General features: G+C 39.1%; 1 protein-coding gene across 5 annotated transcripts in view; it reads right to left on the reverse strand.

Annotated features, from left to right (window-relative positions):
- Positions 1-24,457, reverse strand: part of lrp4 (low density lipoprotein receptor-related protein 4) — a 61,572-nt gene that overhangs the window by 3,294 nt on the left and 33,821 nt on the right. For 3 of the 5 annotated variants that reach the window (XM_077713153.1, XM_077713152.1, XM_077713155.1), the window contains 29 exons: positions 21,330-21,443; positions 21,131-21,247; positions 19,719-19,847; positions 16,900-17,019; positions 16,684-16,809; positions 15,766-15,891; positions 14,283-14,417; positions 13,218-13,343; positions 12,588-12,818; positions 12,178-12,334; positions 11,562-11,779; positions 7,970-8,146; positions 7,192-7,317; positions 6,235-6,443; positions 5,913-5,994; positions 5,717-5,822; positions 5,425-5,626; positions 5,106-5,295; positions 4,542-4,673; positions 4,266-4,406; positions 4,084-4,170; positions 3,322-3,493; positions 2,967-3,129; positions 2,186-2,411; positions 1,564-1,867; positions 1,240-1,458; positions 945-1,079; positions 670-778; positions 176-368 (listed from right to left, as the gene is read on the reverse strand). In XM_077713153.1, coding sequence (XP_077569279.1) covers positions 176-368; positions 670-778; positions 945-1,079; positions 1,240-1,458; positions 1,564-1,867; positions 2,186-2,411; positions 2,967-3,129; positions 3,322-3,493; positions 4,084-4,170; positions 4,266-4,406; positions 4,542-4,673; positions 5,106-5,295; positions 5,425-5,626; positions 5,717-5,822; positions 5,913-5,994; positions 6,235-6,443; positions 7,192-7,317; positions 7,970-8,146; positions 11,562-11,779; positions 12,178-12,334; positions 12,588-12,818; positions 13,218-13,343; positions 14,283-14,417; positions 15,766-15,891; positions 16,684-16,809; positions 16,900-17,019; positions 19,719-19,847; positions 21,131-21,247; positions 21,330-21,443 — 4,572 coding nt within the window. Of the gene's footprint in view, positions 1-175; positions 369-393; positions 569-669; positions 779-944; positions 1,080-1,239; positions 1,459-1,563; positions 1,868-2,185; positions 2,412-2,966; positions 3,130-3,321; positions 3,494-4,083; positions 4,171-4,265; positions 4,407-4,541; positions 4,674-5,105; positions 5,296-5,424; positions 5,627-5,716; positions 5,823-5,912; positions 5,995-6,234; positions 6,444-7,191; positions 7,318-7,969; positions 8,147-11,561; positions 11,780-12,177; positions 12,335-12,587; positions 12,819-13,217; positions 13,344-14,282; positions 14,418-15,765; positions 15,892-16,683; positions 16,810-16,899; positions 17,020-19,718; positions 19,848-21,130; positions 21,248-21,329; positions 21,444-24,457 lie in introns of those variants that run through there. The other 2 variants (XM_077713154.1, XM_077713156.1) reach the window with 2 other exon arrangements.

Raw genomic sequence — 24,457 nt, forward strand, 5'->3', positions numbered from 1 at the left:
AACAAGCCATAAACAATTGCTGCACTTAGTCTGAATATATATTTCCACAGTTGTGAGGAAAAGAATCTAGACACTTATACTTAAAAGGTGCTTTGCACAAATAGTATCCGCCTTTTCTATTTGCATTTGCATAAAAAACAAACAAAAAAAACTGCTTGGAGAAGACATCTCTTACCTGTCTGCCTGGTGGGTGAAACCACTATAATGTCCATCAGGCCCTCAACATTGGCCAGCACAGTTTCCTTGTTACGGCCAGTGTGTTTGTCCACTCGCTGGATGGACTTAGTCTGCCAATCAGTCCAATAGATCCAGCGGTCTTGCTGCGAGAGTCGGGAGAAAGGGGTTAGAGGGGAGGAGACTGGCTTCAACTATGGAAACGGAGGGAGAAGAAGAGAGGAAAGGAAAACAGACAAGGATAGGGGAATAGGAAGAAAAAAGGGCGGGGGTAGGAAGAAGAAAGGAGGAAGAAAAATGAGGGTCAGAGTGGAAGTGAAATAGAAGAAATGGTCAAGTCCAATGAACTGGAGGACGACGAGCAGATGGCCGATGACTAGAGTTACACGGTGAGCTGACACGTGGGAGAGTAGGTGAGTGACGGAGGCAGCCATTAGGAAGGTTTGGTCCAGTGATTGCGACCTTGTAGGGTTGAGAGGTTAGGGAAGGGACTACCTGTGTTAAGGCGAAAGGGTGGGACACTGGGCTAACAAGGATCTGACGCAGTTTTCCATTCAGGTCAGAACTCTCGATCCTGTCCAAATGGGCATCAACCCAAAATATCCTGTAGGAATACATAGAAATGAATAAAAAGCCCTTTAAGTAAGTACAAATATGATGTGCATCCATAACACGTAAAACATAATAAAGCCGAATGGAGAAAATATGATAGAGCTGAATAGATACAATTATGGTAACCAAGCATGCAAGGATTTCAGGCAGTCTCTGACCTTCGTGTGTCATAATCTAATGTGAGTCCATTGGGCCAGCCCAGGTCAGTATTGATAAGAACTTTGCGATCTGTGCCATCCAGGTGAGATCTTTCAATCTTAGCAATATGACCCCAGTCAGTCCAGAATAGAAACCTGCAAGGACAAGGGGACATTGGTGAAATGACAAGCAAAACAACTGCAGTCATGTCATATTTTCATTTATCTCATGCCACTGGGTCTTAAACAGGCTATGTGAGGTGTAATTGGATGACTTCTTTAGCTGTTCAATAGAATTTCATTGTTTCTGTCTCACCCTTTGCTCGGGAACACTGCAATGGCTCTGGGTTCATCCAAACTGTTATTGACAAGGACTTTGCGGCAGGTTCCGTCAATGCGCGCCACCTCAATGGTGTTTCGACCAGTATCAGTCCAATACATATTTCTGGAAACCCAATCCACAGCCAAGCCGTCTGTGGTCTTTAGGCCCTGACTTATTACAGTCTCCATTCCACTGCCATCAAGGTTTGAACGTCTACACACACAAACACACAAGTAAAATCATGAGTAATAAAATACATGCAAGTATAATTATTATCATTATGAAAAACCCAAGACCAGCAATATCTGAGGATGCTACCTTATCACATCCAAGGTGACATCAGTGTAGTACAGTTTTCCATCTACACTGTCATAGTCTAACGAAATCACATTGTGCAGCTCGGGCACAGGTACGTGCACGTCTGTGTGATCGTTAGTGTCCAAAGAGATTCTCCGGACACTGATGCGGTTGGAGAAGAGAAGAAATGTTTCGGGGGAGTCTTCACATGTTCTACCATCGCTCTTGAGCAGGATGCCAGTAGGACAAGCACAGGAAGTACCATTGGGGCGAGGAAGACAGAGGTGAGTGCAGCCACCATTCTTCCAGCCACACTTATTGAATCCTGAGAAGAATAAGCAAAGAAGGTAACAAAATTATGCATTGAATTCCATTCCAAAACTCAATTTGCAGTCACTTTGCTATTGACTGAGTTAAAGATGAAGCCTAAGTATACAAGTTACACATAGAGCTTGAAATTGCTTGAAAGAAGGGGTGAAGTCAAAACCCATGTATTTTTTATAGGACTAGAAGATCATAGCCAGGCCGCTCAACAAAACCAACAACCTTTTATTTCACCAATGTTGTTCTGGATCAAAATGTTGGAGGTAAGTAATTAGTCAAATTAAAGTTGTCTTGATAAGTTGCCCAACTCAAGACTTACCCAAAGTTCTCTTTCTGTCCACAGCCTGGATGTCCATCAGGCCTGGCAGGCTGGCACGAACAGTGATAGTGTTGGCACCCGAATTTTTGTCTGCTCGCTGGATGCTGCGACTCTGCCAGTCAGTCCAATAGATGTGGGGCCCCAAAAGGGTTAAACCATATGGGTGTTGGACTGGTGTCACCAGGGTGTGACGGTTTTGGCCATTCAAATCAGCAGCCTCGATGCGCTATGGAAAAACAAAGGGTATCAGATTTCACTTATTATAAAGAAAATTCCATTTGAAAAATATACTGTCACTTACAACATTCAATTATTTTTATGAGCTCTCTCTTTAGCGTTGACTCCCCAGGTGTCTTGGCGACACATTATTTTTTTTTTTTTACACTAAAGTAAAGTTCATTGTATGCGCATATGAAACTGGTGAGGTTCGGTGAATGGGCAATGGAACTGGTGGGGTTCGGTAGGTCCTGACTTACACCAAACATTTTGTATTTTTCGTGTTGCTGTATTGTTTCCTTTAATGTTACAGTCTATATGTGGAAAATATGTGAAAATTAAAATCATGAAACCAGTAAGTTCTCGGTATGAGCTTGGTCATCGAACGGATTGTGCCCGTGTCAAGGGGTCCTACTGTACTTCTTTGTCAATGGCATTAACTTTTTGTAAACATTCACTTCTATCAAAATTTTAATTTGTTTTAAAAAAAAAAAGGAGCAGTTCTAGTAGTATGATATGGTATCTCTCACCATCTACACAGTACGTTTCTTGGGCTAAAACTCACCTCTGTATGAGCATCAGCCCACAATAACTGTGAGCCAGCTATGTCTATGGCAAGACCATTGGGCCATCCAAGATTATTATTTATGAGGATCACTCGATCTGATCCATCCATTGATGAGCGCTCCAATTTGGCATGCTCTCCCCAGTCAGACCAGTACATATAACTGTAAGGGATTCAGACAAATTGAGTTATGAAGTGAGTGCGGAAAACAAAGTGTATCTTGACAGCTTTCACAGTGATCATGAAGTTGAATGTTTTATTTTCATATTACTTCCTTTATGTCATATCAACATATAAAATATTTTTGGGGTTAAATAGGTGACTAAATATGCATTTGCTATGGTGGTAGCCTTACCCCATCTCATGGTAAAGTGCAATGGCACGGGGGCTGTCGAGGTTTTGCCACACTAAAACTTTCCTCATCGAGCCATCCAGATTGGCAACTTCTATCCGGTTAGTTCCTGTATCTGTCCAGTAAATCTTTCGGCCTACTGCATCTACTGCCAGACCATCAGTCGTCATCAGTCCTAGAAAAAGATTAGATGCCGCATGGCGCAATGTTGCAGGGTTCAAACTTGTGAAAATAGTTCAGACTTAGTATAATAGTTCGGACTTTTATAAGCTCAAGGCCTGTAAAGTCATCATTCAGTTTCTTGTTTTTTGTGGACACTACCTTTGAAGTCTTACTCTTCTATCATTTATGAGTCAATCACCTTAAAACTCGGTAGCTGTGTAACATTGGCCAGACACCGCGTTTAACCTTCTAAGACCCAAACTCTTGCAAGGCATGCATTTTTCTTTTTTCTTTGATATTTAGGCTAATTGGACCTAACGAGTGTAAAAACAAAGAATCATATTTTTACATGAAGTAGTTTCTGAGAAAAATTTCACATAATAAGTGGATGCCAGGCCCCTTTATTCCAAAATGTTAAGATTTGGGCACCTAATTTGTTACATCATGAAAATGGTTGGGTTATATTTTGGATGCATGGAAAATATAAGGTATGGCGTTGTGCATATGAATGCCCTGAAATAGATTAGAAATGCACTCAATGCATAAGGGTTTAGAACCCTGATGCTGTATCTTGCTGAACTTATTTGGATAATTTCTCCTCACCTGTAGATATGATGTCTTCGTCAGCTGTCCCATTGATATTGGCTCTGCAGATTTTTTTAAGTGTACTGTCTGACCAATATACCTTTCCTGCAGAAGACACACCATAGTAAGATAAATTGATTTCCTCTTTGAAACATAAGCTCAGCTCATGACATTTTACTTCTTTGACAGGACACACAAACCATCTTGTGGGTCAACTCCAATGGCGATTGTATTTTTCATGGAACTGTTGACAGCAAGAACCACATCAGCAAAGTAAGGGATGTCCAAAGACACCATTCTTATGTCTGTCCGCCGTGCGAAGATTAAGAAGCTGGTCATCCCTGAAAAAATAATTGTAAATACTTGAGAACAAAACAAATCAAATACTGTTATTGATATACTGCATCAATGTTCCGTTCATAACAGTGTACAAAAGTAATGTAAAAATAAATATAGGTGTGCTTGTGATCACATACCAGGTGTGCAGGTCTTTCCATCTTCCTCAAGGTTGATGCCAGTAGGACACGAACAACTGAAGGCTTTGGGACCAGGAGCCAGGAGACAGAGGTGACTACAACCTCCATTGTTCACTGCACATGGGTTGTGCACTACAGGTAGCAGACAAACAACAACAACAAAATAACCTCAGCTGCCAAACCTTTTTTAGGTCATTCGATAGAAGAAAAATGAATGGGAATGTTCTGGTTAGTTTTTGGACCAGAAAGAGGTATTGCCTTTGTAGTCACTGATCAAGGCTCAGTTTATGTCCAATTCTCCACAGCATGAATACTAATTTATGTTAACGGTAAACACTCTCTTTTATCAAATGTTGAGCAGGATGTTAAGCAGATGGCTGCTATGGGAGCGCATAACTGTGCAATTTCAAACAAAGTCATAATGAATTTAAATGGCAAACAATATGTAGTCTATATATAAAAAATCTTATAATTCATTCAGAAATGCAATAAAACACTCAAAAAAACTACTGATTAAGAAGGGAGTGTAATGAAAAACACAACCACACACAAAGATGCCCAAACCTGTTTCACGATGCCTCTGGAACATGTGAATGTCCATTAGGTTTTCCAGGTTTTCTGTAAGCGTTTGTCGCTCCAAGCCAGTGAATTTGTTAGCACTCTGAATGCTCTTGGACTGCCAATCGGTCCAGTACAGCATGTTTTCGTGTACAGTAAGGCCGAAAGGGTGGGGTAGCTGACTGCCAATCAAAACCTTGAAAGGATAGGTGTGTAAATTTAGTGAGCTTTAACATTTCAATTATTCAAACTAAATTGTCACGTCTCACTGTAGGCCATATTTAGATTACACCTCTGTTGAAATACAACCTCAGAAAAGACTTACCTGTCGGTCAGAACCATCAAAGTTTCCAAATTCAATTGTCTTCATGCCAGCGTCTGCCCAATATAGGCGTTTAGTGTCATAGTCAATGGCAAGCCCATTGGGCCATGTCAAGTTAGAAGAGATAATGACTATGCGACTTGAAGAATCCATCCCTGCACGTTCAATCTTTGGGTTGGCACCCCAGTCAGTCCAGTACATGAAACTATAGAGAAGAAAATAAATAAATAAATAAATATACATATATACACACAAAAATAACTCATAATACGAGATTTCTTTTAAATAACCCTACCCTCCAATAGGATCGACAACAATGTCCCTGGGTCGATCAAGGTTCTCCCATATAAGCACAGTCCGCATGCTCCCATCTGCATTAGCGACCTCAATACGATCTGTACCTGGGTAACAAAATAGATCACATTAATTACACCCAAAGAGTATTAGATTTGATTGTGCTGCATATAATATCTGAAAACTAAGTTGGTTACCAGCATCAGTCCAGTAGAGTTTGTTAGTCACCCAGTCAATAGCTAGACCAGCTGGACTCTCCAGGCTGGTGTCCACAACCACCTGCAAGAAAGGAATAAAGCAAACTGTCAAGCTTGTTGATTGGGTATACACATCCAACCTGTGATCCTAGTAAAACCACTGCAACCCTCTTCTGGCATGTTGGTAGTCAAGCAAGATATAATAACACTCCTGCATCTCAAGGTGGCAGTACTACACAAGTTTCTTCTAGCCTTGTTAAAAGCTTTCGCCAGAGGAAACATGCCACCCTATTGATTTAATTTTAGAAGGCTTCCTTCTGACCTCCTGCTTGCTGCCATTCCATAGGGCTCTGTTGATAGAGTCCGTGGTCACATCAGTCCAGTAGATGTAGCTTTCTCTGGCATCCCAGTCCAGTGCCACAGCATTGCGCACATCAGCCAGAGGGATGACATCATCGGACATATCTTCTGTGTCAAAGCTGATACGTCTGATGTCCGTCCTTCGGGCAAAAAGCAGGAACTTGTCAAGACCTGATTAAAGACCAAAGGTCTTCTGTCAGTCTTCTATTTTTAAACAATGGATCAACAATAAAAAAAGAACAAAAAACAAAACCACACTGACATACAAAACATTTACATCTTGTAAATTAGCATTCTTATATGAGATTAGGTACTTAAAACATATTCTTGAGACCATGGTTCTCAAAGTGTAGTACCAATTCTACAAGCGGTATGTGGGCTCCCTGTGGCAGTATGCAAACGATTAATTAACTAAAATGTTACTACAGCATTCATCTTTTTCTTTTAAATCATTCTATTCTCCTCATCCAAAGATGAGTGTATCTATAGTCATTTGCATTTGTATTAATAATTTCATTAATATTTTTACCTTCCTGTAGAAACAAGAAGTCACATGAATTTTCAATTTTAAAATATTTTAACTCAATCCTTATTCAACTTGACGTTTTTTTTCCTCCTACAACCAAGCCAGGTGTTAATGATCAAATGTTGTCTTAAAATATCATTGAATGAAACACCTGTCTAATTTTTTACTATTACTATTTTTACTTTGTCTTGGTGCTTTTTGTTGAGGTGATACGTCAAAATTTGAGAACCAGAGCTGTAGAATAGCACAGAATGCATCTATGTAATAGTTTAGGCAATTAAAAGCTCATATAACTGTGTATATATACATATATATATATATATATATGGTAGTCACACACAGCTTTAGTCTTACAAAGGTGAAGTAAAAGACATGGATAACTCAAAAACTCACTGTTAGCACAGTTGTTGTGGTCCACCTTCTTGAAACCAGTTGGACAAGCACAGGTGTACGTTTTATTGCCAGGGAGACACAAGTGGCTGCAACCTCCATTGTTGGCACCACAGCGGTTCTTGCCTCCTACAGTAAATTCAAATATATGTGATAGGTTCCTTAATCCCAGAATAACCCCAACAATATGTAATAAAAAAACAGAACATTTGGAAATACGTTAAATGCATTCACTTTCTGAACCGCTTTAACCTCACTAGGGTCGCAGGGGGTGCTGGAGCCTATCCCGGCTGACTTCCGGCCAGAGGTGGACACCCTGAATCAGTGGATAGCCGATCGCAGGGCACGAGGTATACAGACAACGAATGATTAATGCTCACACTCATACCAAGGGGCAATTTAGAGTGTCCAATCCGCCTACTATGCATGTTTTTGGAATGTGGGAGGAAACCTGAGTACCCGGAAAAAACCCACACAGATCCAGGGAGAACATGTAAACTCCACACAGGTGGAGCGACCTGGATTTGAACCCAAGACCTCAGAGCTGTGAGGGCGACGTGCTAACCACTCAACCCGCAGGGCCGCTCGAAATATGTTACATAAAAAATTAAATCTATACAACAATTAAAAATGCACAACAATGTAAGTTCTGAGATACACCGAAAAACAAAACAAGAAGCTGTGACTAGAGACGTTCATTTTCAAAAATGAATGAGGTGACTTGGACTATTATTTAAAAAACTTAAGTCTAGGAACTAACACAGAGTAGATGTTTTCTGACCTTCAGGTTGCCTCTGGGGGTGCAAGGTGTGGATATCCATGGGGAAGTGCAATTTGTTACGAATGATCTCTTGGTTCTTGCCGGTAAATTTATTGGCACTGTTGATGCTCTTAGTGTGCCAGTCAGTCCAGTAGAGGCTGTCCTCAAATACAGTGATGGCAAATGGGTGAGGCAGACCTAAGGGGGAAGACATGGAATATTCAGAATACTAAAGACATTAACGATAGCGTGCAACTTGGCCGGCCCAAGTTAATGAGGTATATCAAAAGCACTGGACTTGACTTGGCAGAAAAAACACAACCGAATGCCATGTGTACTCTGATTATTTTTACATGGTAAACAAAAGCTGTCAAGACACGAAGGACTCCTGGTCCTGACAGCATGAACAAATTAAAATTAGTCATATATCGTGAGCATTTTCTAATGTTTTAAGCATGTAATGGTGGTGCATTTTTGTAGGCATGAAAAGCGACAACATTTTTAAAAGAGAAAAAAAAAATATGTTTTGATCTTTCTAGCCCAGTCAGGTCCAGGTGTGTGCCTTGCTGAACATTTTTGTCTGATCTTATCTTAACATGAAGGTGGTGAATAATGTACCCTCTTCTCTCCCTCGAATCACTGAGAGCTATACAGGAAACTTGTTTTGTCATGGTCACCTTCTTTCATGTCATAAACACAAACTTCTCGCCTCCTTTATTCTTGTTCCTTCCGAAACAGATGGACGAGCAGCTGCAATCCGACAGCGCATCAAGCGCCACACCGAGCCTTTGCAGTAATGTCCCCTTTAACCTACATGTGGCACCTCTCAGAGCTCTCACACCAGGACTGAATCTGTCACACTCTCCACTGATCACTGATATAAGCAATGCAGCATTGCTTCCAGATGGACATAAATCTGCTTTGATTAAAGCGTAAGGGATTACTATCTGACTTTTGTGTGTGGTCTTGTGATTCCTTTTCTTTACCTACATTCATTTTTGTACATGAATGCAGTCAAGTGTGTTAAAAGATTGAGAGGATAAAATATTTTATTCATAGGGCAACGCATATTACTAATATAAATGTGTAAGTGCATAAAAACTAAGCTAGAGTTAATCAAGAGAACATGGTTAGCACATCTGCCGCACATTTTAAGGAGGGGCAGTGGGCTGGATGTCATTTCCGATCTTTCTGTGTTGAGTTTGCATGTTCTCCATGTGCTTGCATAGGTTTGCTCTGGGTATCTCAGCTTTGTCCAAGAATTAAATATATGTTTGTCCAGTCCAGGGTTTATCCCCACCTCTCGCCCAAAGTCAACACAATGCTGGAGTATGCCGTGCATTGCCAGATAAAATGCATTGCTAAATTATTACTTCAGCTCTCTGACAGTATCAATCATTCAACACTTCTTTGACCATATCAATCATTCAACAACACTCAGCAATGATGACAAAATGTCCTTATAATTAAGGAGTAAGCAAACAGAAGATTGCAATTTTATGAATGATATTACCTGCAAGTCACACGCGCACACATACACACAGTAGATTTGACTAAAGGAAAAGATAGAGAAACACGAGAAAAATATTTATGAAACAATATCCATTGTTATCGTAATCAACATCAATCAGTCAAGCTGCATAGTAGATTTGGCCCCATCCTGAGGCATCCAGAACAAATGGGAATCGTACTCAGGCCACCACAACAACACTGGCACGCTAAGACCATGTATTGTTATTCAATGGCATCATAAATTGGTGATAAGATTGAGAGAGACCATAGAGAAATTTGATTTCCAATTTAACTAGAAAAATCTGCTGATTATTGTCATTTTTTTCTTGTCATTTTTATTTGAACTTTTCTTATTTAATCGTACTATAAAATATGTAATATAATAAAGTAATTCAGTTGAATTAAATTGTCAAAAGGAAGCACCATCATTTTAGTGGAAACATTTTAATAATTTGTCCAATTGGATTGAGTAGACTTTACCCAATGTATTGTCAAGGTAACGTATTATAAGTGAAATCACAAGGGTTAAGTCGACATAAAAAAAATCCCATATAAAAGACTAGAAGATATATACTAAACAAAATCTAAAAATATCGTCAAATCAAAACCTCGTGTTCAACCACGGCGTGTTGTTCTGTTGCTCTTGACTACTATTAGGAGAGATTGTCACGTGTAGGAGAAGCCTCAATGTTAAACAGGCACATTTGCAGTGTAGAGTATCTTCAGGCACACATACTACAACACCCTACATAACCCTCCGCTTGTCCTTTCCTCCACTCTGAGGTTCACAGGTGTGTAGGCGGGTAAAAGATTAAACTGCCACACCCGGCCACTGTACAGCTACAGGAACTTGGCCCACCTCCAGCTCAAACACACACACATACACCCCTACAACACAGCTAGTATAGGTGTAGGGGGATACTCATTAACATTCCTTGGCATAGCAGCCTGGGCAGTAGACATGAGGAGACACACACGCACGTCCCATTTGTCCTGTGTGTTGTCTGAGCAAACAGTGGCTCTGGAAAACGGACAGGGCCAATTACAGCCTTTTATCCTGAGAGCATACATCATTAGGAGTGCTCACACGGACAATGGCGCGTGCACGCATACACAAATACAAAACCCACTTCACCCACATTTAAACAAGATTGACTGTTGCTGATGTGCTTTACAGTTGTGAAAAAACGAAATGATCCTGATTTTATTGCAGGGTTATATTGTTAGAGGATTAAATGGTCAAAAATTTAACAAGTGAAGGACAAAATGGATCAAATGTCTGCCTAATACTGCAACTGGTGAAAAACTCCTAATTAAAAAAAAAATCACACACCAAGCTTGCCACGTGTTTTAATGTCAGCAAGGCACATTTTTATGGTTGTCAAACTAATTTTGCACTGACTACTTGGTGTATTCATTCATTCAAACATTCGTGCATTTATTCATTTGTGTATCCATTCATTCATTCATTTGTGTATTCATTCATTCATTGGTGTATTCATTCATTCATTGGTGTATTCATTCATTCATTGGTGTATTCATTCATTCATATATTCATTCATTCATGTATTCATTCATTCATTCATTTTGTATTCATGCATTTGTGCATCCATTCATTCATTCATTCATTCATTGATGTATTCATTCAGTTGTGGATTCATTCATCCACACATCCATCCATCCATTCATGGATTCATTCATATATACATCAATCCATTCATCCACATATCCACCCAGCCATCCATTCATGGATTCATTCATATATACATCAATCCATTCATCCATATACCCACCCAGCCATCCATTCATGGATTCATTCATTCATTCATACCTTCCTTCCTTCCTTCCTTCCTTCATGCATTCATTTATTAATTCATTCATGTGTTTGTGGGGTGGGTGCATGTGTGCGAAGGAGTGTGCAAAACTGATGGTTGTGTTTAAGTCTCAAAAATAAAAGATACAGATTCTGGTCTTGTGAGGCAAAGCTTTTTTTTGTAGGAGAGCATGGAAAACTCCTAGTAGAATGTGCTCATCAAAGTTTATTTTATCACTCAAGTGGTCACCATATGGAAATGATATTTCTTCAAAAGAAGATGTTTACCTTGGTTAATGACAGCTTTACGATTACGTCCATCCAGATCGGCTCTTTCAATGACATGGTGTTTAGCGTCCACCCAGTACATGCGATGGCCAGCATAGTCGATTGTAAGGCCGTTTGGCCAGAACAAGTGGGTGTCGGCAATGACCCGTCGGTTCGAGCCATCCATATTGGCATACTCTATGCGAGGCGTGTTGCCCCAGTCAGTCCAGTAGATTTTGCTGAGGAGAAACATGGGGTTGCCAATATTAGATGTTCAGTATAAACATCTAGGACTGGAGATGAGTCAAAACAGCTATTTCTGTGCTACTTTAGCAAAAAAATATGTGCGTTGGATTGGCGCAGTTGATTACTTCCAGATGTCTATAAAAGAAGACCCAACAACTCATTTCAATGTTCTAGCTTGATATTTTTCTATGCTTTTATCTGGCCTGCTCGTTTTTTGCCACTGCAACTAAGCCGTAGAGTCCTACATTTGACTGTGGGAAATGCAGTGTTGCCAACCTGTAATCCCAGCTCTTGAGCTACACAACAACTGGGACACATCCAGAGAGGATAGTGTGAACATTTGAAACCATCTGCTGTGCATCAGTACACATCTAAATGTTTGAGCTCCTACCCCTCTATAGGGTGCAGCGCAATGGCTCGGGGCTTCTCCATGTTCTGCCACAGCAGCACCTTGCGATGACTCCCATCCAGATTAGCCACCTCAATGCGTGATGTCCCGGAGTCTGTCCAGTACAATTTATTATGGATCCAATCAATGGCTAGCCCACCTGTGGGGGGAGAAATGGTCTATTTAAATGGGTAAATTACATTTTTAAGGAAATGACAAGATAAATGTAGGTTTTTTTTTATTTTAGATCTCTATAAAGAAACAGAAACATATGCAAAATAATAGATTCTGATAAAGAGTTAAGGGGTGAGGAAGTTGGAAACACAAGTAGGGGAGACAAAAAAACCCACTTTTGATTGATATAATGATCCCAAGTGTATCTGAGAAAGGCTGTTATTGGAAGTAATTCTCACCTGGGCTCTCCAAACCAGTAGAGACAACTTCTTCCACATTGGATCCATTGAGGTTGGCTTTCATGATGCGGTCCAGTGTTACGTCCGACCAGAAAACCAGCTCTTGGCTGTGATGAAAGTCGAGAGCGATGGCATTCTCAAGGTTGTTTAGCAGCAATGTGTACTCAGAGCGGTGCGGCAGAACCTGACGAATATCAATTCGATTGGCAAACAACAGCACCGGCTCTGGACCTGCCAAAGACAAAGAAAGACATCAAAGAAAGAAAACATGTGGCAAAAAAACTATTGGGAAAGTAAATAATTTGAGAACAAAAACATTTAAGAATCAGTTGGTAATGTTTTCATCCAAGTAAAAGGTTTGTTGAATTTGACATTTGGTCACGGTTTGGATTTAAATGGTTTCTTGAATAGAGTGATGGGCTGATGGAGTAGCACTTAACCCTCACAACATCTAAATCCACACCAGAGCTTCAAAATATCTTCAAAGCCTCAGAGTCAGCCAATGAATACAGTTACTCCCAAGGAATATATAAACAAAATGCAGCCACATAAAAAAATGGTCAAACCCTAGCTGCCTGACTGATGCGCAGTGTCATTTAAAAGTTTGAACACAGTATAGTGGATCTTTACCCAGTGCCTTGCAGCTGCGCTTGTCGGGCCGCAGCTCATAGCCTTGAACACACCAGCACTGGAAGCCGCCCTCAATGTTAGTGCAGCCCTGGCTGCAGTAGCCTTCTTCAGCGCACTCGTTCACATCTGGAATACACCAAAAAGGCCAAAGAAGAAAGGGAGACAAGACAGTGAGACATCATTATAAAACTTCTGAAGGCTTCAGAAACCATTTTATAGCTCAATCTCAAGAATGGAAAGGTGTTAAAATAGGACTTTCATTTGATGTGATTTACAATGTGTCACTTCATCATAAATTAGCAGTCATATATAGTCAGGTCTTAAAGCACCCATGGAACATCATTAGTTCATAAGTTTAATGCACTATCTAAGGAAAGCCGAGACGATAAGAGGCTCCAGTTTGGTGGCCACAGTGTCTTATCTCTGCTTTTTGCACATGATTTACTTCAGTTACCCTTATCAAGCTTCTTACTGGAGGGGTTTGCAGTCAAGTGTTATGCAGTTGGGATGAGAATCAGCACCTCCTGAGATCATGGTTCTCAAAAGGAAAAAGGTGAAATGGGAATGCCCCCCTACCCATCAAGGATGAGGTATTTCTCCAAAGTGGGGGCGTTTAAATATCTTGGGTAGTTGGACGAGGAATGAAGCGAGAGATCTACAGATGGACCTGCATCAGTCTGCCATGGAAATGAATTGATCCGAAATCTATTCACGCATCTACGTTTCTATCTTCACCTACCCTCACGAGCTTTGGGTTGCAACCTTAAGAACAAGATCTCGGATACAAGTGGCCAAATTGAGTTTCCTCCATGGTGTGTCCAGGTTCTCCTTTAGCGATAGGGTGCTCACTCATGCGGGAGGAGTGTTTTGTAGTACTCTATTCCCATTCTTTTTAAAGCCTACTGATGTTTCATACCATCATTTTGAGGTCATCAGAAATTATTTTTATCATGGTCCACCTTTATTCTCTCAGATTTCAGGAATGTGTAATGATACTCATGGCAACAACTGACCAACCGGTCTGGCATAGTTGCCTTAGGCTAACACATTCATGCACACAAATACCTTGGCACGATCTGCCATCATCCATCAGTCGGTATCCGGTGTGGCAGGTGCACTGGACCAGACCTCGAAGCATCTGACACTTCTGGGAGCAACCACCATTATTCTGGTTACAGTTGCCATCAGTGGGGCGTGGACCTAGATAGAAACATTACAGGGAGCAGAAAAAAAATGTTAAAAATGGTAAATTGAGCCAGTATGCTCAGTGTGTACAAGTGTCGCTAATGAAACATTTGGCTATATTACAAGTTTGACAGGACGCTGGTTATACTTTTTTACATTACGTTGTCGTTGATAGCGTACATCTGTTAAAGGTTACTAGCTCGGATTAGATTCAGTATAAAAGCCTTGATGAAACTCATACATACTCATACATTTTTTTTGCATACCAGTAACAGAAATATTGTTTAAGAACCTGAAAAATAAAATCATTTCATGCTTCTGCCGATTAATAGTGAAGAAAATATTAAATAAATGCCAATATTTAACCTCCTAAGACCCAGACTCTTGTGAGGCATGCATTATTATTTTCTCTTTAATATTTCTGCTAATTGATGTCTGATGAGTGTAAAAACAAAGAATTATCTTTTTACATGATGTAGTTTCTGAGGAAAATGATGTCCACACAATAAGTGGACCCAAGGCCCATACTTAGATTCGGTTAGTCTATCTTGCCATACTTAGATTTGGTAAGTCTATCTTGCCATACTTAGATTTGGTGAGTCTATCTGTTGCTCTGCAACTGTACAACCACTCTGTTGTGAGGTGTACAATTGTTTCATGCACAGATTTTACTTATAGAAATGTCGAAGAAAATGAGAAGGCAGTGTCCATACGCCACAACGTTCAACTTTTGACAATCAAAAAACCAGCAGCCATCTAAATTGACGAATGGCTTTTTTTTTGCATTCAGGAGGGAAATAAGAGAAATTAGCCTACACCAAAAAAGGTATAGTAACTTGAAACAGTCTGTTCCAATTTAATTCTTCTTCTTTGTGTTTATCAAGGCTTACATGTTATCTCAAGAACAATGTCCCTTGGCTTGTTTGTGGCCCAGTTATACAACAAAGATATAGGTCGACTTACAGAAGTGAATGACAGACCTCATATGGCCCATGTATACAAAAGCTATTTTAAACCAAGGAATGTCAACAGCTAGCATAGATCACATAAGAATGATACTGGACAAAGTCCTCATGACCGCACCCACAGTATTAAGCGGCCTCAATTCGCTACCCACTTCTCAATGACAGGCATCATAATTTTCATCTGCCTTTGTTAAGGCCATGTATGTTATGGCTAAAAGATTATTGCTATTTTAATACTTAATTTTAATACTTCTAAAATTTCACTTCTAAAATGTCAAGATTTAAAATAATAGTATTATTGTAAGGTGTTGTTTAAAAAGGAGTGTAAAAGGAAGCACAACGTTAATTCCCAAAATAACAGTTAAAAAAAAATCTTCCTGTGACAAATGTCTACTCACGACATTCATGGTGTGGAAGCTCATCAGTCCCGTCTTCACAGTCGTTAACTTCATTACACACCTTCCTCTGACCTATACAGCGTCCATTACCACATTGGAATTGGTCAGGAGCACAAGCAGATGTTTCTGGGAGGGAAGCAACAGAGACATTTTGTTTTGTGTTGACATAAGCCATGAATACAGTGCAAGTCTTCTAAGATGCTATAGACATCTTCACTGGGATGACCCATTTTCTTTCTTTGCAGCTCGTATTCAGTAACAGTCGTAACAGTCCGTAACAGTCCTCAATTGAAAGGAAGTAGTGAGGGAAGAATGGAGAAATTTCCACTAGTGGGGTTGAAATTATTCTGCATTCTTCATTTGTGATTAATTTTCAGCATCACCATTTACACTAACACATTTATAGGATGTTAAGTATCGTATTTTCTGAAGCATAAGGCGGACCTAAGAGAATTCAATTTTTCAAAAACTGATATTGCGCCTTATAATCCGTTGCGCCTTATGTATGGATTGATATTGAGCCGCAACAGGTCTCGCAACTACGGTAAGCAGCCCCCGACTCCATTTTCCCAAGTAGTGCGCAGAGCATGCTGGGATATATAAAACAGCGTTTTTTTCATTTTTACAAAAATAATCCTATTATAAACGGTATCCTTGACCTATTCTAGTGGCCTAATTCTGAATCTAAGTAAAAACATAAAACAAAAATCTATTATTTTTACTGTGTATGACCATGATATGGTACAGAGCACTTCATTTTATATGAACACATACAAGACAAGTGTTTCTTCCAGAAGTACATTCAGGCCCAATTGAAAATAAGATATCTGACTTTGCTGAGAGAGCCACAGTTGTTATGACTACAATTTAAGTTTGGGCTATATTTGGCTTCTGTAAAGATCGCAAGCACAGGCTCACCAGTTTTCTCACAACCCTCTTCATCACTGCGGTCTGAACAGTCATCTTCCCCATCGCATCGCCATGACAACCGGACACAACGTCCGGTTCCACACCGAAATTGGTCAGCTGTGCACATAGACGTGGCTGCAGAAGAATTCAAATATCAGGTAAGCATAACAAGATTCCATAGTATGTATGCCTGCTAAAATTGAATTGACAAAAGTGTTTACTCACTGCAATTTAATTCATCAGACTGATCATCACAGTCAAACTCGCCATCACACCTCCAGCCTGCATTGATGCACATTCCGCTACTGCACATGAACTCAACAGACCTGCATGGTTGGTGAGATGCTGCACACAAAAGATCCACACATTTTGCATTTGAAATCAACATTGACATGACACATTTGCAAACTATTGCACACCATCCCTAGGTTTATCACTGCAGAGAGAGTATGTAATTTGGTATCAGTATTGATCCACATGGTCAAAACATTACAGTGAATAAAAATTGAGTTGTAACTAAAACAGGTTACTCTTTTCACAAATTCTATCGATCATATTTAAAGATTGAGGTCAAATGTTTGAAGCTTTTCCACACCACATCCATTAGGCCATTAGTTTATGAATTCTGATCTGGACACCGATGCTCAATCATGCGGGAACAAGTGAATGTATTACTAAATCTGTTAACCTACAGTTGGACTGAATGTTCTAAAATGCAGTGACGATATGAAAGAATGATTCAGCAAAAACTCAGTACTAACTCAGTACTTAACATCACAGTCTGTCTTAATCTTATATCGATAAATGATTTGATACATAGATTTTTAGCAATGTGATGTATTTTTCCACTGATAAAAACTGAAGTATCATATAAATATGATAAAAAAATATTGCATTAATGCATTATTTTTGCTCTGAAGGACTGTTAAAGGCTTTGAAGGATTTTAATTTACTGTCAATTTCTTAGTTGTTAGTTCTTTAAATGGTTACTTTTACAGATGACCAGATACCCGTTTTTACACTTGAAATTTAATGTGATGCTTAAACATGTATCATATGAAGGTAGAAGAGAAAGGGTGATTAAAGCGTGATGAAAGACAATCTTCAATCATGTGTTTCAGGGTGATTTTTGTGCAATAAAACATAAACTTAAATCATGTGAGTTTCTCGAGCATGTTTTCTCCTGACAACACGTGTCTGTTTCCTTGAAGAGGGGGCCAGAGATGAAAAAAACGACAAGGGGGGAGGAAAGGCAAAAGAAAGTCGACAGATATGATGTGTTTGCAGCCTGCTGTAGGCTTATCAGCTGGCTCAGGAAGGCAAAAATAATCAAAACAGCCACCTGGTTTACCCAAAGAGAGAAAATTGTAGGCAAGCAGAAAGTCAGTGGGGTAGAGTTACTCCGTTGTATCTATCCACTTTTCAAAACCGACAATTCACTTGCAAGTAATATGTTATTGGGTCAGGGTTAACCCTTGAAGCAGTAGGTAGTCTCTATCGCTTTAACATTTTTGTTTTATGTTTTTCATAAGGGAAGTAAGGATTGTTAAGGCTGACTAAACCACCGGTCTTTTGTTTTGAAACAAATCCAATAATTTCCGGGGTTGTCATAAAGGAAGTAGGCGTACACAGCACTGGAAAGTCTTATCAATACCCCTGCTCAGGTTAAGCACAAAATTGATGGCAATTTGGATGAAGCTCAGACACTCTCAGAAGTTTATACGTTCGCATTTGACAAAATATCCCAAGTGGAAGCCGTCTCCAAAAGGACCGACTTTTGCACATTGCACAACATGCATGTGCGACTTCAAGTGTGACACATGGTGGAATTACAGACTGTAAAATGCACGTAGAAGGACCCAAACACAAAGATAAACTTATTTTCCTTATGCTGTATGTTTTCAGTAGTTTGCAAAAACACAATATTTCAATTAATGTAAAAGCATGGGAATAACAGTTTGATTTAAATTGTCCTATATATTTGTTCATTTTTTTACATCTTATGTTGATTTTGCGTGAATCGCATTCACTCTGGAAAAACTCTGGTAACAGTGTATTCCTGAAATCGGGTCGACTGAGGTTGACAAGTCTGAGTATCACTGATAACAAAGCCTGGTATATTTTGGTGTTTTCAAGTCTATGTATCATTGTGAAGTGTATATCAATATATGTATGCAAGTTTGCTTTCACATGAGAAGTAGTAAGACAGGGCAGGGAGTAAGACACTTTCTCCCTTAACAAAGCACCCTTCATCTGTCTGGAGATGCAATACCTTGGAATGCTGTGTTAGGATGTCTTATGCCTCAGAGGAATGCCTTGTGTGCATGTGTGTGGGAGTGTGTGTGTGGTTGTGTGTATGTTCAAAACGTTTCTGCGTGCAGACGTGAAGTGTTTTAAAAAGTGCTTCCTATTCAACAGTATACATTCGTGTGTGTAAAAACAGTAAAGCAGATATTTAGAAACATTGGACATGAGAGGAAGGGAGGAACAGAGAGAACCGCCCAGGCTACTCTGACCTTGGTGACGCCAAATGACAGGAAACCTTCAAGTTATGCTTATCGGAGTGTAGATAAAAACATCAAAGGGTAAACTGGTGAGTGAGAGCGAGAGAGAGAAAGAGTGTATGTTCCATGAATGAATGAAACAAAGAACAAATTAAGAGCCTCCTGATGGTGAAGGAGGGAGGAGTTTTAGAACGGGATGTATGAAACATGATACTCTTTTAATCAGGACCACAATTTCTCTCTTTGTGTGCATGTGCACATACGTACAATATTTTACGGTTCTATCGAATACCAGCTAGCACTTGATGCTAAATGTCCATGCATGCTGAAAATGTTTGCATGAGAAGTAGAAAAAATAAATAATAGGCAATCAGTAATGAGTCATGCAATTGTAAATAAGATGACAGAACAATTTGTTATGAGTAGTATTTGTGATTAAGTGCATTTTATGTCTCAATGTCTGGACTAAAATATTTTATGAAGGCAGAAGGCCTTGATAATGCCTATTGTGTGTTTTTGTGTCAAAGAGGGCAATCTTACAGCAATCTGACTCATCTGACCAGTCTCCACAATCATCATCTCCATCACAGTGGTAGATGTCAAGAATGCAGCGGCCATATGCACACTGGAACTCCTCGGCACTGCAGGTGGCTGCCATCACATCTGAAGCTGGATCCACACAGGGTAAACAGATGACAAAAGTAAAAAATATGGCTCAAATGTTGACTTGTCTTAAGTACTTTGAAGTTCCGTTAGAGATTACATGAAAGAGAAGATGGTTGACGATCGTTTGAACAAGGTGTGCAACATGTGTAATCTGGCAGTTTGCAGTTTAAGACATTAAAACGAAACCCGTTGAGTTGTCTCAAAAAGTGCATTTCATTTCTATTTCGATAAATGGTAAGTGAATTGTTTGACATTAAATATTCTATACATGTATACTAGTTTGTAACCCAGTTATTATTTGTAACCAAATCACACCAGTGGGTGTTATCAAAAACTCAAGGCAATGATAAGCCTCAAACTCATTCAAGCTAAACTTAGTGACACGAGCACAAACACAATAGCTAGAAGCTTATAACTCAAAAAACATACTTTTTACCAGACTAGAATGAAGTGTCATTGCAATTCATTTGGCGGATAGCAGTGGTGCGCTGGCTTCAGAGTTCACTCAGGAGTTATGCAAAGCTGTACTTAGAATTTTATAGAAAAATAAAATTTTTCGGTTGGGGAAGTGCGAAACATTTAATGCTTCCTGGGGGAAACGCAACAGAAAGTAATTGCGAAGCATCCATTTAAACCAACAAGTGAACAAGGGAACCAAGGGAATTTTCTCATTCTATCCTATTTGAAACTCATGAGTTGTTATGATGCACTGGCCTCTAAATATTCATATTAAGTAAATATTTAAGTACTAAGATATTATTAGTTTCATATTATTGTATGTTTGCTCTCAACGAACGAAATGCTTTGCCCCTGATAAATCTTAGTTAGTCTAAACAAAGAGGAGTGCTGCAAATCTGATCTGGGAACTGCATATGCGTCCAACAGAGACTCGACAAGACTTCTTCCAGGCCTTCATTTGTTTTGACTATTGACGTCTCACTTGTGTTTCCACCCTACCCTGAGAGTTGAGATGTACATTGTCATCGGTGCCCTCGAATGAAATAAACAACAGAAAATATGTGTAAGGTCAAAACGGAGTTGGGACTTGGACCCCAACCGTTCATTCTCCATGCCAGAAAAATTGAAAAGACTGTCTTTTCCTCTTTATTGGTGTGTGCATTTGGGGAATGCCTATTGGTGAAATTATCATCTTGAAAACAAAATTTAAATGTTTACTAAATTTAAAGTCCTATAAATCTCATAATACTGATACAGAAATAACTGTCCCATTACTGTCCTTTAGATAAAAGACCAAAAGAATATGACGCAAATACACACAAACTTACGGCAGTTTTCTTCATCAGATCCGTCTTTGCAGTCTGTGTCGCCATCACAATACCAGTGCTCAGCAATGCAGCTGCCGTCTGTACAGCGGAACTCCTTGTCTGAACATTTTCGCATGTCTGAAAGAACCAATTTAGACTTTGTTAAATAGGTACATACAGTTCATGCGAACTGTTGGCTTTTATGGTGTATTGTACCCACCACACTGTTCATCACTGTTGTCACCACAATCATTGTCTCCATCACAATGCCATAGGCTACGGATACAGTAACCATTCTGGCATTGAAACTCATCTTCCTCACATTCTCGGGGAGCTAGAGAAAGGTAGTATATTTAGAAAATGTATTACAACTGCAAAGATTCTACAGCGACAATGTTGAAATAAGCTGGAAAAATTTATAGAATATTATAAAGCAACACGGGTTCTTGGTTGTAAAAATAAATATTTATATTTTCATTTTATATTTTAAAACCATCTTGGTTCATTGAGAACTATCCAATCTGAAGCAGATGGCGTGATGAATTAGTGTTGAAAAAAAAGCAAGTAAGTAAGATTTCCCATTTCGCAATACTGCATAATAAATACATCATAGTTGCAATGTATAGTAGCTGCCATGCACATGGGTTTATAAGTTGGGTGTGCTTCCTTAAGGAAGGGAAGTGAGTAGGTAGGGCGTGAATTAAAACAGCATAAATCACCTTAAAATACATTGCATTATAGGAACACACAGAAGAATTTTTTTGTATTCAATTAATGATATTCATCCATTTTCTACATCGCTCAACCTCATTAACCTGCAGGTGAACTTGAGTTCAATAAACATAGCCAACAGAATGCATTCACAGGACTGCTAGTTGATCATTCATGCACTCATGTAATCTATAATTCTAATTTGGAGAAGCACTGACTTTAGAATGAGGTTTTAAAGGTGTGCGTCCATCTAGTGCTGACAGGTAACATTATGCGTGTTTCTATTTGATGTTTTAACTATGTTGAGTGGAACAGCGGATAAAAAAAATATTTCTTTTAAAAATCGAAGCTCATTAATTAGTAAATTCCACTGAGTCAATTAAATCAAGTCTGTATCCATGTCGACATCTGATGAAATAAATTGCTTAGAGAAAAAGAAATGTGAAAGAAAAATCCAACTTCATTCATATGCAATGCTAGTTGAAATTTAAAGCTACCCCTGCTAAGCTTCACAGCTTGATTTATATCCTAATTGGAAATCCTAGCTGTGATATAAAAGGAAGTGCTATTTCACAAGAAAGTTAACCTTGAGCCTGGACATAAAAGACATAAGTCATCCATGCCCTCTGCCCACACGAGGTAGTTAAAGAGGAGTCATTGACTCATCTTAACTTTTAGTGCTCTGACACAGAAGTTGTTTTCATTTCAAACCATTTTTCCATGGCCAAACTCTTCCATTTTAATTAATTAGACACTCAATGATTAAAGCCCTGAATGGATCTTTAAAACCACAGTCTCTAGTTATGGTCCTAATCGATGGCAAATTCCAGCTTTTCTAGCCTGAGGCATAGTAAACACGCTAGTCAAGGGGAACTGATGACGGATGGCCCAGGGCAGGTGGTAATCTATAATTTACCATTATTGTGTGTGCATGTGGGTGTTCATGTGGCCGACAAGTGAGATAAATAGACAGAGATAAAGAGACAGAAACACAGAGACGTGAGAGGGCAGGGATTGCAGTTTGTTGTTTGAGCTCTTTCAAGCCATAATGCTGCTTAAAATGTGAGTCAACTTAGGACATGAGTAACATGAAACAAAGCAGTCCTGGACTGTGTACACAGCGAATCTGAATCATAGATCAGTGATATGCTAATACTTCTCTATGCTCTATGGAGATCGCACAATTCTCAGGATCTATCATTCAATATAACTAATTCAGTCGATGTTTACTTTCTGCTCCTTGCACAGTGCAGCAGTACATACCCATATGTCGTCGGCACCCACAAAACACTAGTATACAAGGGATTGAGCATGCGTTGCACCACTTATTTACCATTTCAATAATTTCTTATAAGGTTATTAAGGCCTACGAAGTGACATTTCGGTTTAACAGATATAGGAAAAAACATAAATCAAGTATTCAACACTGATTGAACATTGATTCTGTGCATACTTTATTCCAAAATGTTTCTTCACACACATCTAATATTTAAAAACAGTGTTTTCTAATTTAATGTATCATGCACCATTCATGCATACACGCTTTTTGTTTTCCTCCTAAGTATCTAAGTGTAAAATCTAAATTAATTTAATCTACATTTATGATATATTTTAATCTGTGGAAAAACAAGCCTTTCCTTCTAATATCTCTACCATCACTGAAGTAAACAAAGGAAGGTCAAAGTTGAACACGCCCTTAAGACCCTTATCACTCAACCTGCTGCAAAGGGCAAAGGGTGCAGGGAGTCATTAGCAAGCTTACTGAATGTGCGAGTGGTTTCATGTTTATATTATTTTATTCAACATAGAAAATAACAAATCTCAATCACACACTATAAAACACCAGCATGCGATTTGTGTGGGCATTATGGGACATTCTCTTTAGGTCACTGTTTCTAAACAAAACCAGGGACCCAAAGGATGGAAAACAGGGCAACAAAGCATTGGGAAAAAATGCATTAAATAATAAGTACTTGGGGAAAAGAGGGGGAAACAGAATTTTGTGCTGCGACATGAAAAATTAAAAGGATCGCAACAACACCCCTAAAAAGGCAACCAAATCTAGTGTTAGTCTTTTTTATGGGTAGTTGGTTGTCATTTCAATTAAAAAAACATAATGGTCAGGCTTTTTTAGAATTCAACTAGGTAAATAATTGATTTGTTAAGTGCAAAAAAAATCTCATAGAAGTGGCAGTTGACTTCATCCACATCCACCCATCACAGTGATCGCAAATAATTTTGCAAAATTGTGAATTGCTTGTGTTTGATAACTCCAGCCTTTAATTGAAAATTTAAAAAAAGAAAATTCCCTTTATTGCATGATCAGCATTCTACATCACTGGCAAAGTCGTATTAGAAATATAGGCATGGGCAGATATGAGAAGAGAGCAAGAACATTTCTTCATTCAAACCTAGATCTGGGCGATAAAATGCTATATTTATCGTCTAATAATTTTTGTCAACAATAATAAAAACCTTACACAAATTTAAACTGCAATTACACGACCCAAACACCACAAAGAACGGGGGCAATAATCCAACATGAATGCTCGTTTAAGACCAACGTTCAGTGGAAGAAGAAGGTAAGGAAAGGCTGTGTTAGTAGAACATGTAGCTCCTCCTAAGAAGGCCAGGACC

This window comes from Stigmatopora nigra, chromosome 3 (genome assembly GCF_051989575.1).
Source record: "Stigmatopora nigra isolate UIUO_SnigA chromosome 3, RoL_Snig_1.1, whole genome shotgun sequence".
Lineage (NCBI taxonomy): Eukaryota > Metazoa > Chordata > Actinopteri > Syngnathiformes > Syngnathidae > Stigmatopora > Stigmatopora nigra.